Source organism: Nansenia antarctica (genome assembly GCF_963989245.1).
Source record: "Nansenia antarctica genome assembly, chromosome: 9".
In the NCBI taxonomy this organism is placed as follows: domain Eukaryota; kingdom Metazoa; phylum Chordata; class Actinopteri; order Argentiniformes; family Microstomatidae; genus Nansenia; species Nansenia antarctica.
In genome coordinates this window covers 18,593,619-18,610,505 of record NC_137679.1, presented here as the reverse complement: position 1 = coordinate 18,610,505, position 16,887 = coordinate 18,593,619, and the positions used below count along the sequence as shown (strand labels likewise).

At 44.2% G+C, this 16,887-nt stretch overlaps 1 protein-coding gene across 1 annotated transcript; it reads right to left on the bottom strand.

The window, feature by feature from the left end:
• Positions 1-4,497: 4,497 nt before the first annotated feature.
• On the bottom strand, positions 4,498-16,088 carry LOC308165438 (high-affinity choline transporter 1-like; the record flags this gene model as incomplete). The annotated part of the gene is made up of 9 exons (XM_080539594.1): positions 4,498-4,515; positions 5,952-6,380; positions 10,814-11,031; positions 11,800-11,953; positions 12,696-12,848; positions 14,784-14,932; positions 15,104-15,259; positions 15,577-15,690; positions 15,905-16,088. The coding sequence occupies 9 exons, from the start codon at positions 16,086-16,088 to the stop codon at positions 4,498-4,500; spliced, it is 1,575 nt and encodes a 524-aa protein (XP_080395720.1).
• Positions 16,089-16,887: the final 799 nt, after the last annotated feature.

Here is a 16,887-nt window from a genome sequence, read left to right as displayed (position 1 = left end):
TAGGACTGTTTTGATATAGCTACTATTTCAGAATGACTTTGAACTGCCTTTTTTTCTATTATTTTATTTTTTATCTCAACCTCATATATAACATATCTTAAACAGAAAAGACAAGGAAAAGGAATAAGCCATTGACTCAGAAACTGAATTGGTCTTGGCCAAATAGACATATTCTATTCTGAAAAAGATTAAGATGAAAACACAACACATTATTTTTCACACTGATTGATTATAAAGACATTTACCTACTATGACTATTAGCTTGGTATACCTTATCTACTGCACCCCCACCAACAATGACAGGCTAGTACCTCCCATGTTAGTACTGTATTTGTAAACCAGTCAAATTCTGTCTTCTCTTGTCAAGGCTACTTTGACTACAAGGACATACTATGAAACAATTGTGTAGTCTGGCGCCCTCTCCTGTTACAATGGTAGTAGTGTTGATACATCATTGTTACTCGGATGTGCGAGTGACACTAACCGTTCACATTTAGTTTTGACTACCTTTTTTAGAATCTGCTTTATCAGACACCCTGGTATATTATGTATTACTGTTTGGACTTACAGTTCGGACCTAATGCTACATACTTGCCAGCACTTAGAATATATTTATTTATTTGAGGATTTTCCTCTGGGACCTGCTCTACCGGTGTATATTTTTACCTTCACTCTGTGACCTACTCTATTTTACCTTAGCTCTGGGACCTGCTCTTCGAATGTGTATTTCACCATAGCTCAGCGACTTTCATTGTTTGTGTATTTAATGTATGCTGTGGCACCTAGTCAATGGTAACATTTCAACAGCAACAATCTACCTGTGCTGAGCAAGGTGCTGTCCAGTTCTTTGCACTTGAGGTCCTACAATTTCTAAATACGTGATCAAAGGGTCCTTGACATTTTTCTCCCTCTATAATAAGATATACATGCATCAAGTGAAGCTATAAGCAACCAAACTGAAAGAGATGGTCAATGCCACAGGATGGCAGTCCAACGTAAATAATATTGGTTGTGACAACCGTAGATAAAAAATGTGTACTAGGGGAGGCTGGTGGAGGTAGAAATCAGAGGACGGGCTCATTGTAATGCATGGAACGGAATCAGGAATGTTCCTCATTCCATCCCATGTATTACAACAATATACTGTACATGTGAACACATACTCCCACGAATGCTCACACACACACACACACACACACACACACACACACACACACTGATGCACACACACACACACACACACACACACACACACACACACACACACACACACACACACACACACATTGTGAGTTCTATATACACATAACAATAATATTGATATAAGATAGCAATCCTGTATCAATCTTACTGTAATGTGTATACTACAGAACTCTTACCTTTCATGTCTGAAAAAAATATAGTTGCTGTCCTGTATATGACCTGCTAGAGGTGCCATGAGTCTTCTGAGAGAGGAAATGAGCTTTAAATTGACAAAAAATGAAACCCTAAGCCCCTGACAGGGGTTCAGCCTGGCCAGATACCAAACATGCATCACCTCTGTGTGTGTGTGTGTGTGTGTGTGTGTGTGTGTGTGTGTGTGTGTGTGTGTGTGTGTGTGTGTGTGTGTGTGTGTGTATGTGAGTGTATTAGTAATCTGAACAGCCCAAGTGTCAATATCAGTCCAACAGGGAATCCAGATGAGAAACTCCAGTGACACATAAGTCGGGTCATCATCATGACATCATGACAAGGGTTTGTCTCACGTTGATGTCACATTCATACAAGCTTTATGTCTGTGTTTCATCACAACTCTGAGTCACATGTAGTCAACTAGCCCTGAGAGACATGAAGTACAGTCCACAGATAAGATATTCAACAGTGCTCACATCCAGTTCATATCTGGCACCGAAAGCAAATATTGATCCCATGAACGCATTGTGACGCACTGTGTTTTTGGATAAACAGTTGGCCTGGTTTTGTAAACAATTCCCAAACAAACCTGACCGCATCATGAAACGAAAACACTTGAAAACAATCTAATGCAGTTGTTCTCATAAAAGTCATTTGGCCCACCACACCTCCTCTGTTCAGCCGCTCTGTCTGTTCACACCCCTCCCCCAGTGGGTGTTGCTCAGCCTCAGCCAAGCCTGTGAATATAGAAAATCACTGTGAGGCGTGGCTCAGAATCAGAAACATGTGGTTTTGTAAGCATTGGGGGGGGGGGGAGTGTTGTGAGAGATGGACCACAATGTTATTTCTCCTTTCCGGGAACAATATATGGCCCTCTCTCATCCCCCCTTTGTCAAATCAGATCACACCTATCCTGTTGCTAACCGGGCTATAGACAGAGGCTGAAACAGGAAGAAGAGTTGCCATGGTTAGAGCTGCTCCTCTACACAGCTTCAGTTACAGGTTTCACCAGGAAGTGCATAGATGATGTTCCCACAGTGACTGTCCTTTCATTCCCCAACCAGAAGCCATGGGTTAACCCTTGTGTGATGTTCACTTTTTGGACCCTTTCGTACTGTTCGGGTCCAGTTGACCCGGGACATCATTGGGGTTTTAAATAATACGTTTTAAAAGCACTTGTCCTGACACGGTGCTCCTAGTCCCAATGGTGACCAGTTCAAGGGGGTATAGTCAGGGTGCAAGAAAGCCCCAAAATAGCCCATAATATTAAAGGGCGCCTCCTGTGGGCACAAACCGGTACTGTACCCAATAATGCACAATAGGTACTGTGTACACATTCAAAAGTGCATATATTTTGTTCTGGTGGATCTAGGGGGCTGCCCTTTGGAGAGGCTGGAGCAGAGGATGCTTAGTAACAACCCACAAAGTGTCAGACCCCTGGGAATAGGTGGGGCCGAACGACAGCATGATGAGAGAAGCGTTTTTATGCACATGATGCCCCTAACTTTGAAAATGCAAAATCCACTATAATAAAGACCTGGGTGTCATAAATCATACTTATCTAGGAAAAATGTTAATGAAACAATGTTTTCATTGCTGTTTATTATTTAGAATTTATATTGTCAATTGACTTTCACATTTATCTAAAGCTGTAAAGAAAATATAGGACTGTGTGCTCTATCTTGCACTGGACTTTATTCCAAATCTAACAGTTTTACACCTCTCTTTGGACTGGCCCCTTTTCCCTGGATCCAGACTCCCCAGTCAAAATAAACCTCCTTGTTGAACTTTTATCGTTGTGTGGTGTGTATCTACGCATCAGTGAACCAGATAACTTTGTATTCTCGCCCTCTTGGCTTCTGTGACACTTCATTTTTGGCATAGTCGGTAGAAGCACATAGGGATGCACAAAGCCCAGCAGTGCCCATAGCTGTGCAGAACCAGGTTGTAGCGCCCCCCAGTGGCACCTAATACAATAATGACCTTGGTTTATGGGAGCAGGGACATAATAGCGAATCAGTTTTTATCAATGTGAGGAGAATCTATAGAAGCATCTGTACTTTGTTTACAAGAGGTTTGCCAGAAATGGAAATTGGTTGAGCCAGATGGGTCTGCTAACAGACAAACCAAGTGATCATGGGGCTACAACCTGGTTCTCCCAAAAATTACCTTCAGGGGCAATTAAGACAACGTTCCAAAATGATATTATCTAATCTGTTACAAGAAGCAAAAAGCCCTAGAGGCACAAGGAGTGTGGAGAGTTGCAGAGCATGTCACTGTAACAGAGACAGAGTCCTCCTTACCTCCTTACTCGCTGGAGCAGTTAAAAGAGCAAACGCATACTGATCTGGTGAAGTTAGAGACTGAGCTCAGGAAGTCGTTACACGAGGAACTGATTATGAAAGAGCGCTAACTTGTAGAAACAGCTCATGCACATAAGGGGGTACCATGGATATGAGCGTCCTTCACCATGTCTCCAATGTGATGGTCAAGGTCGTCTGGTCGTCTGTGTGTGTGTGTGTGTGTGTGTGTGTGTGCGTGTGCGTGTGCGTGCGTGCGTGTGTGTGTGTGTGTGAGTGTGTGTGTGTGTGTGTGTGTGTGTGTGTGTGTGTGTGTGTGCGTGCGTGTGTGTGTGTGTGTGTAAAAATCTTGCCCACTCCAGCCACGGCCTGTTCTCTCTGCTATTGTCTGGCAGACTATGTGTCGCAAACACATAGCTCCGAATCAGAAGATAAGATGATAGACAATCTATTTCTTACTTGTATTAACAGAATCTGTCAGCAGTTAGAATACATTGAGTGAGTGCAGACAGTGCATATCCATGCTCATCACATTCGTGTGCAATGTTGTTTATCAATGAAATAGAGCTTAGCATTTTAAAGTTTGTCTATTCTACTGATATTCTACCACGGTTTATCCCAAGCAAGATGGTCCATTAAATGGACGGCAATAGTGGGTCCCCTAAAAAATGTCAACAATAAGGAACATGATTCTCAATAATGATAATCATAATGATGATGAATGGTTGGTGACCTCTGCCTCTGATGACAGGCTGGAGACTGAAGGCTGGACAGATGGGTGTGCAACTAACTAATTGACATGTCGTCACAACTCAGCTTGTGACTGAAAGAGCAGGGAATTGGTCACGGTTTAGACTTAATGCGTTTGTACGATATACTGATGTATTTAGCCGAATTGCCATTGGCCAAATATCCACCAATCAAACATATTAAGTAAGTAAGTTGGAAATGTTAATCATTTGTTTGTTAATCATCATTTGTTAATCATTCAAAGTTAATCATCAGACCACAAATTTGTAAATCTGATCTGGGATCAGCATCTAGGAGCAACTTCACCAACTAGCGTTGTCTTACAACGTCTAAATGCATGGTTTCTTGACATCTTGCTGCCTCTAAAATAATATATACATCTGTGTTAAGATAGAGCCGCAATATATATTAACTGCAAGAGATGACAGATGCCACAAGCAGTCCAACCTAAATAACTGTATGTGACAAACATACAGTGGGGGAAATAAGTATTCAAATAAGTATTCATAACTTTTTATGGATTGTTACAATTTCTTTAGCTGGGTAGTTTTATTGAGTTAATACCAATGTCTGGTCTAAATTTCAAGTGAATAGCTGCAATGGAAATATGTTGAATTTAAAAATTGCTGATGTGTTGAATACTTGTTTCCCCCATTGTACCTAGTGTATACATGTGTGCACACACACACACACACACACACACACACACACACACACACACACACACACACGCATACACACACACACGCACGCACGCACGCGCACATACACACACACACACACATGAATTCGAAACAAGTTGAAACAACTTTTATTACACACATATCAACGCAGGCCACCTCATGTTAACAATGTTTAAAAACACTTTTGATAAAGATAAAAAATATTGTCTATTGTTTGTCATTTACCGTGTCTCTGGTCCACATCATCAGACTGGTAAGCCTTCTTTATTCTATTGCATTGTTCATCATGTTGACAGATTAAGACTTTTTATTATTTTATTTTAAAATGTGTTACTGGAACCCTGTAACTGTACATACTGGCATAGTCATAAAAAAGAATGAAAAAATATTGTAATATTAAATTATATTATATGTATAAAAGACAGTTCTGTTTTGTGACCCAGTGATTCAATGTAAATAATGTTCTTTCTCTCAAAAACAGAGACAGGTTAGAGGACCACGCCAACCCCTGACCTTAAACTTGAATACCCTAACTCTGATCACAAACACCCTTCCACTAATGATAACCCACAACTCTGACTGTTAGCCGTTACTCCAAGGCGTGCATTGCTGTCAAGAGATTTTGAAGCCTGCAATATGTGGCCATACGCACGCACGTGTGTGTGTGTGTGTGTGTGTGTGTGTGTGTGTGTCTGTGTGTGTTTCCACTTTAGTTAGTTTTGTAACCCTAGCAGCGAGTGCTGAATTGGACATTCTCAGGGTGAGCAGCCTTCTCCTCCTCCTCCTTCTCCTTCTCCTCCTCCTCCTCCTCCTCCTCCCCCAGCACCCCCATGACGTCCCAGGAGGAGGGCAGCAGGTGGCGTGTGAAGGCCGTCTTGACCAGGCAGGAGACCAGTGGGATACTGATCAGTGAGACCGACATGGCCAGTGTCCGGAAGGGGAAATACTGCCTGACGACCCCGTCCTCCTCCCTCCAGCCGGGGTAGAGGATGGCAGCGGGGAGGAAGATCAGGGGCTCCCCGCTGAGCAGCCGCAGGGTCCCTCCTAGCAGGTAGCCGGCGCCGGCGCCGTAGCCGTTAGCACAGCGGCAGTGGAGCACACAGAGGAGCTGGGGGAAGATCAAGCAGTAGACCAGGTCTCCGCTCACCAGCCAGAACGCAAACACGCTGTCGTCAACAAAGGCCAGCCCTGTACCGGCCAACCCCACCAACAACACAGTGAGACGGAGCACCCACAGCAGTTCTCTTTCTGATGCCTAGAGGGGGGGCGAGAGAGGGAGGGAGAGCTTTAGCTGTTCAGTTTGACCTGAGATATAGTGACGCTTGTCCCTGGAGAACGGCCCCATCCGTAAAGACCCCTCACCTACGTCTGCTGAGATATAGGGTGACCTGAGATATAGTGACGCTTGTCCCTGGAGAACGGCCCCATCCGTAAAGACCCCTCACCTACGTCTGCTGAAAGCCAAAGGACGTCAGCTGGAGCGGCTTTCAAGAAAAACCGGTCTCACTGTTCACAAACAGATGCACCATGCCCACATCCTCCTTTACAAAGACGCCCTCTCCTCAGCCAAATCCCAATATCTTACAGACAAAATCACTGCTGGTGCTGGGAACACCAGGGCCCTGTTCTCAGTGGTCAACAACTCACTCCGCCCCCCCGACTCCCTTCCCCCACACTTCTACTCCACTGACCACTGTAACTCCCTGATGTCATTTTTCAACTCAAAAATAGCCAACATCCACCAGCAACTGACCCCTCTTATGTCCAGTTGTCCATCTCCCCTATCTCCCCATCCCCCCCTCTCTGTACCTCTCTCCTGCTTCCATCTCCCCTCTGCTGCCGATTTATCTAAACTCATCCGGAAATCCAAGCCATCCACCTGCCAACTTGACCCCCTGCCCTCCTCCCTGGTCATAGCCTCCCTCCCCTCTCTCCTGCCCCTGATAACTACAATCATCCATTCCTCCCTCACCTCTGGTTCTGTCCCATCATCTCTCAAATCCGCAGCTGTAACACCAATTCTGAAGAAACCTGGTTCAGACCCCAACATCTTCAATAACCTCCGTCCCATCTCCAACCTGCCATTCCTTTCAAAAATCTTGGAAAAAGTGGTGGCTTTACAGATTCATACTCATCTCTCTAACAATAACCTCTACGAACAGTTCCAGTCTGGCTTCCGCCCCCTTCATAGCACAGAAACAGCCCTCCTCAAAATCACAAATGACCTCCTGATGGCAGCTGACTCCGGACTCTTATCCATCCTCATCCTACTCGATCTGAGCGCCGCTTTCGACACTATATCGCACTCCACCCTCCTTAACCGTTTAGCCTCCATTGGTATATCTGACACCCCTCTACACTGGTTCCATTCCTATCTCTCTGGCCGCACTCAGTTTATACAGTTAAAATCATTCACATCCCATCCGACCCCCCTCTCCTCTGGTGTTCCCCAGGGCTCTGTCCTTGGCCCTATCCTCTTCATCATCTACCTCCTCCCACTTGGTCTGATTTTCCGTAAATACAACATTCATTTCCACTGTTATGCGGACGACACCCAGCTCTACGTTTCCTCCAAACCCACTTCCACCCTCCCTCCCTCCTCCCTCTGTGCCTGCCTACAGGAACTTAAATCCTGGTTCACTTCAAATCTCCTCAAACTAAACAGCAATAAAACAGAGGTAATTCTCATTGGCTCCAAACTCACACTCACCAAGCACCCCAGTTTCACCCTCAACATAGACAACTCCTTGGTTTCCCCCTCCCCCCAGGTTAAGAGTCTGGGTGTCGTCCTCGACAGCACCCTTTCATTCCACTCCCACGTTAACAACACCATCCGGTCTGCTTACTTCCATCTACGTAATATCAACCGCCTCCGCCCTTCACTCACTCCCAACAGCGCCGCAATCCTGGTCCACTCCCTCGTCACTTCCCGCCTAGATTACTGTAACTCCCTTCTCTTTGGTCTCCCCCACAAACTCCTCCACAAGATCCAACTGGTCCAGAACGCTGCTGCCCGTATTGTCACCAGAACCCCTGTCATCAGTCACATCACCCCCATTCTACACCAACTCCACTGGCTCCCCATCAAACACCGCATCAACTACAAAATCCTTCTCCACACTTTCAAGGCCATCCATAACCTCGCCCCTCCATACCTGTCCGACCTCCTCCACATCAACATTCCCACCCGGTCCCTCAGGTCTGCCTCCTCCATCAACCTGACCGTCCCCCCAGCCCGTCTGTCCACCATGGGGTTTAGAGCCTTCAGCCGCTCCGCCCCTCGCCTCTGGAACTCCCTCCCCCCCGACATCAGGAACATTGACTCTATCATCTCATTTAAAACTCACCTCAAAACCCACCTGTTTACGCAGGCGTATCCCTGTTGATTTGCTTTTCCCGTGCTGCTCTGCTGCTGGCTATGTTTTATACTGTATATTTCTATGTTTTTTGTGTTTTGAATTTTGTGGCTGTTTTTAGATTTGTTGTTGTACGGCGACCTTGAGTGCCGTGAAAGGCGCCATATAAATAAAATGTATTATTATTATTATTTATTAAAAAGAGAATGTCGTAAAGTAGAGCGGAGATAGGGCAGACATAACAACCATGGCACAATTCAACACCATCGACTGCAAGACTGCATGGCAAGCGAACTACTACAAATAATCAACAGCTCCCTTTCATCAGGAATTTTCCCTGAAATGCTGAAAACTGCAGTTATCAAGCCTTTACTAACCTATAGACCCATTTGTACTAAACAACTACAGACCCATATCAAACCTTTCCTCTACAGGAAAAATAATTGAAATAGTTGCCCATGATCAACTTAGCAATTATTTGACCCAAAATGATCTCTTGGATGGTTTTTAATCAGGCTTTCGCCCCCTACATAGCACTGAAACGGTCCTTATTATGGTCCTTAATGACATTTGTGCATTTGTGTAAACACCAAGTCCAAGTCTCAGTTTTGGTACTATTAGACCTTAGCGCTGCCTTTGACACTGTAGACCATGACATTCTATTTTTAGATAGACTAAAAACCTGGGTAGGACTTTCGGGCACTGCCCTAAGCTGGTTTAGATTCTACCTACAGGACAGAAGCTTCTATGTCTCCATTGGCAACTTTGTGTCCGACAAAATTAAAATGACATGTGGGATTCCCCAAGGATTGATCCTTGGTCCCCTACTATTCAATCTCTACATGCTTCCATTGGGACACATCATAAAAAATAACAATATTGCCTACCACAACTATGCGGATGACACTCAAATCTACATAGCCCTCTCACCGAACGACTATAGTCCCATCGACAATCTCAATTGCATTGAACAAATAAATGCCTGGATGACAAACAACTTCCTCCAGCTAAACAAGGACAAAACTGAGATCATTGTATTCGGTGCACCTGACAAAAGATTGAAAGTCAGTGCAAAACTTGATTCTCTCTCTCTTCAAACTAAAAAACAGGTCAGAAATCTTGGTGTAATTCTAGACTCCGATCTGAACTTCAACAGCCACATAAACTAAATCAGCCTACTATCACCTGAAAGACATAACAAGAATGAGAGGTTTCATGTCCAAACAAGACCTTGAAAAGCTCATCCATGCATTTGTTTAGAGTAGACTTGATTATTGTAATGATCTACTAACAGGCCTATCTAAAGGGGCTGTTCGTAAATTGCAGCTCACCCAAAACGCTGCTGCTAGGCTCCTAACAAAAACGAAGAGGTTTGAACACATTACACCAATCCTGAGATATCTACACTGGCTACCAGTCTCTCAGAGAATTGAATTCAAAGTACTCCTAATTGTATACAAATCCCCAAATGGTCTTGGACCAAAATACATATCAGATCTCCTCCCACCCTATATTCCAGCAACGCCCCTAAGGTCAGCGAGAGAGACTAATCAGCTAATCATTCCAAGAGTGAAAACAAAACACAGAGCAGCAGCTTTTAGTCACTCTGCCACGTGCTCCTGGAACAAACTCCCTGAAGAAATCAAACAGGCCCAAACCCTAAAAACATTTAAATCTAAGCTAAAAAACCTTGTTTACAACAATTATGATTAAACACTAACACTTTGTGGGGAGCATGCCGCATCTGGCCTGCAGAGGGGGCTGCGGGATGGTTGGTGGAGTGTGGATGAGGACCTGATTGGCATCGGCTTTTAACCTGTGTGTTTGCTCCCTCTCGTGAGCAGTGACCTAGAGACTATACGCTGAGAGCGGGGCAGTAGGAGAGGAGAGCGAATACGACCAAGCCGAAAGGGTTGGCTGAGGCGCTGCGAGACTGCCGAGAGACTCTCTACTATCGTTATTATTGTTTTGGACTATTTATGCCAGTACCCCCCACAGTGATGTGACTGAGGCTTGTTTGAGTTCAGGAGGTGTATAAATTAACGGGCAGTGTCCCAAAACCCTTGATCCTTGTACAGACTCTGTGCTAGGAACCCTTACACACTTCCATCTATGTCTATTATGATATCTATCTATCTATATATATATTCTATCATTTTACTTTAATCTGTTTTTAATCTGTTTAATTTTCTCCTTTTGATGTATCTTTTTAATGCTGTATGTAAAGCACTTTGAATTGCCCCTGTTGTATGAAATATGCTATACAAAAAAACTTGCCTTGCCTTGCCTTGTCTTGCTGTGTGCACACATACCCACACACACAAGCACCCACCTGTGTCCTCAGAACGCTCTTGTAGATGTTGCGTGTGAACAATGAGGCGGAGGAGAGGAGCGCTGAGTCCATGGAGGACATGACAGCAGCAGCAACAGTACCGATGCCCAAGACAGACACCCAGCCAGGGGTGAGGTACAGCAGGGACAGAGGGAGAATCTTCCCTGCCTCGCCACGATCAAATGGAGAGGGCAGACCATACTCTGTCTGGTTCCAATCTGACAGAGGGGAGAGGGAGAGAAGTGGAATGAAGAAAAAGGAAGAGAGTATGGTGGAATAATATGCCTACTAAGACATTTTATTTATTGATAAAGACATTCATTACCTTTGAGACTGAATTCACAACAGTCACTAGACAGTCAGACTGTCTGGCCAGAATCAACACATTGACGACCTCAGCTAAGTAGACAATGAAACCAGTTTTCTCTACTTGAAACTTGATTTTGGCTAGACAACAGACACATTTAAATGATTCCAAAGACCTGATTGCTCTCTTTTCTCTTGACCTGCACCTAGATGGACTGTTTCCACAGGCCAGTACTCTAGGACCAGACTAAACCAGTTCTGTGGCCCTTTCCCACCTGTTGTGTCTCTAGGAAAAAGTGGGGGTCGATTCCCCCCTAATCTCTTTCTAAATTTGCATCACAGCCAGCCCTCCTCATACAGGAAATGCCTGTGATTGGCCTGTACCTTACCTGAGGGCATGACTATTACTTATGTATAAATATGCCTGCCTTCCCTGTCTCTGGACTTTCCAGGGAACCATTGTCGTATCAAGAGAGATCTTGACACGCTGTAAACGTTCTCCTCTTGCAAGAGTATATATTAAAAATACGTTTCCTATGCAATTTGAAATGAAGCAGGCTGCCTTTTTGATTTTATATTTCGATACTTAAGAAATGTCTTTAACAAGAGTGTGTCTGTGTATGTATGTGTGTGTGTGTGTGTGTGTGTGTGTGTGTGTGTGTGTGTGTGTGTGTGTTTACCTGTAGAGGCTGCCACTGCTCCTATAATGACAGAGGGGATTCCCAGTATGAAACAAATTCCAGCTGCAGCAAAGCAGGTGATCTGAGCCTGAGTGGATGAAGCTGCAGAGAGGATACGCTGGTACAGAGCCTGGTAGGCCAAGCCCCCTAAGGCCTGCAATGCACACACGCACACACGCATACACACACACGCACACACGCATACACACACACACACACACACACACACACACACAGACACACGATTTACTTGAAAGTTGTGACAACTGAGAACCTGAGACACACAACTATCACAATGCATCAGAAGCAACAAGCCGTGCACACACACACACAGACACACAGACACACAGACACACAGACACACACACACACACACACACACACACACACACACACACAGGCACACATGCACGCACACAAATATAAAATGTCTAAAATACCTTAATTCCATTGAACTGATTCAATTACTATTGGTGTGCTATTTTCCATTCTTGTTGAATGTTTAGAGTGAAGTGCAGGGTAAATCAAAATTCTAAAGATTTGATCAACAGTACGCAATGAAAAGGGATATTTCGATGAAATAAACAATACAGTTGTAGTCACACAACGTAACAATACACTACACTGATATAGTATACAGTATATTGCTTCGTATGCATAGGAAATTACCTATGTATTTCTTTGTGCGTAACTGTACGTTTGCTGGACTTGGAGTGGGCAGTCGTTTCCCAAGTGAAGGAAAACCTGGTCAGGAGTATTGGTCGGTTAAACGCCTCTATTGACAAACCATGAACACACACACACACACACACAGACACACACACACACACACACACACACACACACACACACACACGTACGTACACACGCATACAGAAACAGGATTAAAATCTGACCAGCAAGAGCATTTCATCTGCCCATTTCCCAGCATCCTCCAGCTTCACCTCGCCCAGCCACGGCACCGTATCTGATTGGTTGGCAAAGGTTGTGTTTGTGGTGTCAGGTGTCCAGGTTGCTGGATTGAGAAGCAGGAAGGGAATGCAGAGCCACTGAAAAAACAAAATCAAATAGGTTACTGCACAGGACTGGACTACTTCAACAACAGCAGGCCTAGTCATTTCATCTAATCTCTACCATTAGATCACATTCATCTGTCATCTTCACCACAGTGACCACCTCTATGGCTTCCTATACACCTCCTTTATACAGTGAACTTTCCTGATCTTTATTTAATCAGAACCAGTCTTTTTTATCTGACATAACAGGTTTATATTTACCAATTCCATATGTTGGTTTAGGGCAGCGGTTCCCAAAGTTTTTCAATCAGGCCCCCCTTGGGTAATTGGAAATATTTTCGAGCCCCCCCTAACCCGGTCCCCACCTAGATTGATATAATTAATTGTATAAAGTTGTACAAACATTACATTTTCTCTTCTAATAATAACAAGACACATATATCCAACTATAGTTTTATATTTTATTATGGGTTGAAAAGGAACATAAGTGCTTGGCAAATGATCCTGTGCCACTTAAATATTCAACATATCAACATTAACTAATTTCTACTGCATCACTATTCTTACTCTACACATTCCTATCACAATTACGATCAATGACTTGTGTGTGTGCTTGCTTTGCCTTGCAAATCTTCTCAAAGCGGGGTTGTTGTTTTGAGACTGCCACTCTCAGTTCATTCTCAATGTTCAACTTCGACCTGTATTTGCTTTTGATAGCAGCAACAGCAGAAAAGCCTATCTCACACAGGTACGATGTTGCAAAAGGCAGCAGTATTCCCACAGTTTTTTTTATTTTTCTTATTTTTTATTTATTTCTGCGCCCCCCCTGCAGTACCCCCGCGCCCCACTAGGGGGGGCGCGCCCCACAGTTTGGGAAACGCTGGTTTAGGGAATCATGCGTATAGTAGAAAAACTAAATTATAAAGGAATTAGTGCAGGTGGGTGCAAAAATAAGTGAACCTCTTCAGTCATCCTCTTCACATCTGTTTTGAGATATTTTTGCCAACTCCTCCTTACAGAAGTGAGCCAATTGAGTGAGGTTTGAGGGGTGTCTGGCATGAACTGCCTGCTTCAGGTCCTGTCACAGCATCTCAATTGGATTTAGGTCAGAATTTGACACAAAACTGACCAGGTTTCTTATCTCTATTTATCAGAGTCCCACCCAAACTCTTTCTTAAAGATCTCTCCTTCAACTGGTTCATTTAGTACCCAATTATTTACCCACCCGATACTACATACCTACTTGATTTAACCAATGCAACTTGGGGTTCACTTATTCTGCACCTGCACTAATTCCTTTATAATTTCGTTTTTCTACTATACGCATGATTCCCTCTAAACCAACATATGGAATTGGTAAATATAAACCTGTTGTTGTCTGATAAAAAAAGATTCGGATTAAATAAAGTGTGGGGAGCATGGCACGTTCTAGCCTGCAGGTGGAGCCAGACTGTGGTGGAGTGTGGATCTGATTGCGAACAGGTGTCAGCAATCAGGCCCATCATCCAGCTGGTCTTTTTAACCTGTGTGTGTTTGTTCCCCCGGGGCAGTGAACCAGGGAGGGAGATCCTGCCACCCGGAAGAGAGAGCAAAGAGCAAGTGAGCTGATCCCGGAAGGGAGTGCAAAGAGTGAGCAGTCAAGAGTGAGCAGTCAAGAGCGAGCGATTCCCGAAAGGGGAAGCAGCCGGTGGGGTTGTCCAAGATGGCGACCGGCAATTATTGTTTGCTGTCATTTATTATTATTTGAAAAGACTCTCTCCAGTACGCCGAGGGCGTTTGCTGAGTTGTACGTTGCCAATAAAAACGAGTTACTCCAACCTGTGTGGGCCTCCTTCTGTGCCTCGAGACTCTTACATAAAGAATTTGTGGTAAAAAAAAAACAACAACTATAATTGCACAAGGGGTTCACATACTTTCAAGCATCACTGGATATCTTTTCACCCCTCCCCCCCCTCCCCCGTCTCTCACCAGGCTGGTGAAGATGAAGCAGAGTTGGATGACGTCAGTGTATGCTACAGAGTAGAGCCCTCCCAGCAGTGTGTAAGTGATGGACACGGCCGAAGATAGGATGATGGAGTATGAGGAGGACAGGCCTAGAATCACACTCATCGTACCTCCTGCACGCACGTGCACACACACACACACACACACACACACACACACACACACACACAAACGAACACACATTTCAGCCATTCAGAGGTCGCCTTCACACGACAGTACACAGTGTGATGCAGTAGTAGAGTGGTGGGGTTATGGTGGGGTTATGGTTATATAGGGTAACTAACCCAGTGCAGCCAGGATGCAGGCCACCCACAATAAGTCGCTGACCAGAGCAGGAAGTAGCAGCGCCGTGGTGAGCGTGTTACCGTAGCGCTGTTGAAACGGGTCCATCATGGTCACGTATCGCTTCGATCTCATCGGTTTCGCAAAAAATAGACCTCCTATAGGACACAGAGATAGTACACTGACAGGATATGGCGCATGATGGTTCAGATGTAAGATATACTGTATGTGTGCCTTCCTCGTAAAATAAGTTATTAGACATACTTTGACCTACAACTGACTCTTGAACTGACTCTCATCATAGGAGACTTTTGTACACTCAGCCAGAAACGTTTTATGGAGCTACTTGCACTTTTTTTTATTACCTTTGCCTGTGCTAGTGCCTGGATGGTGTGTAGCTGTGACTGCTAATGCTTAGTGTGCAGGTGGCAAATGATAAGCCAACGATGCTGCCGCTGCCGCTGCTGCTGCTTACCCAGGAGGAAAGAGATGAGATAAGCTACAGGCCCCATGGCCCAGAGGAGACCTTGAGAGGGGGAATACACAGCCTCGGCGGTGCCCATGATGTAGCCTCCTCCAACCCAGGTCGCTGAGGACGGAGACACATCGGTGAAGTCATGCAATGCACAGGCACACACACACACACACACACACATACACACACGCAGTATTACTACTTGATCTTTTCCGTTTGTAAAGCGTCTTTGAGTGTCTAGAAAAGCGCTATATAAGTCTAATGTATGATTATTATTATTATTATTATTATTATTATTAGTAGTAGTAGTAGTAGTAGTATCACTCACCTGTCATTGTGAATACCCCCACCAGGATGTTGATGTTGCGGCCTCCAACCATACTGACCTCGCTCTTGCTGGCTGTACATTTCTTCTCCTCCTTCCTGGACTTTCTAGTCGCCCAGATCCCAATGGCCAGGATGAGAACATAGAAGACCACCACGACTATTACACCAGGAATATTCACAGCCATCTTCTGTCAAAGGGAATCTGAAAACGATGTACATGATATGGACCTCTTGAAAATGTCATTGACAGTTAGATGAAAAATATCTTCAATTTGAAAAATTCAGTTAGCATGGTCTCACTTTCACACTGTGGGCTTGTTTTGTTGTAGACATGAATCAATATGTTCATTGTTGCTGCACAATAGGAATATTGTTTTTGTGCTCAGTTCCTTCCTACAGTTGATTTAATTTGGGAGACAGTTTCTATTACAGTACTTTTCCCAAACTGCTGCTTCAAAGCTGTCCCACCCTGTGGTTAGTATCTATGACAACCACAACACAGTATGGTGCTTGGTTTATAGAAGATCCAAAAAACCTCATTGGATATGCTCAAGTTTCCTGCACTCTGATTTGACTATCCTCATCATAACGTCTCCGACACTTCCTCTGAATGATGTCACACCATTTTTAGTTTAACATCGGAAAACTACTGCCACTTCCCCTTTCTCAGGAGATGGAGCCTATTGAGTGTTTCGAGTTGTATACCAGCATAACTGCTTTAATAACTGTAACAAGTTCAGAATGGTAGGATACCATGGTTGGACCAGTCATATACAGTGATGTAATAACATCACACTCTAGCCTGTGGAAAAGCAAACCCATTCTTAGAAAGTTCACAAGTTGAACTAACTGGAACCAGCCTAGAGCTAAAACTAGGTTCACATTGATGGAAAAGAGGTAGACGAGAACCAGAACACCAGAACAATTAAAATAAAAAAGCTAATCCCTTACCCCTACTTTTATATCACTCTACAAGCACAGTGT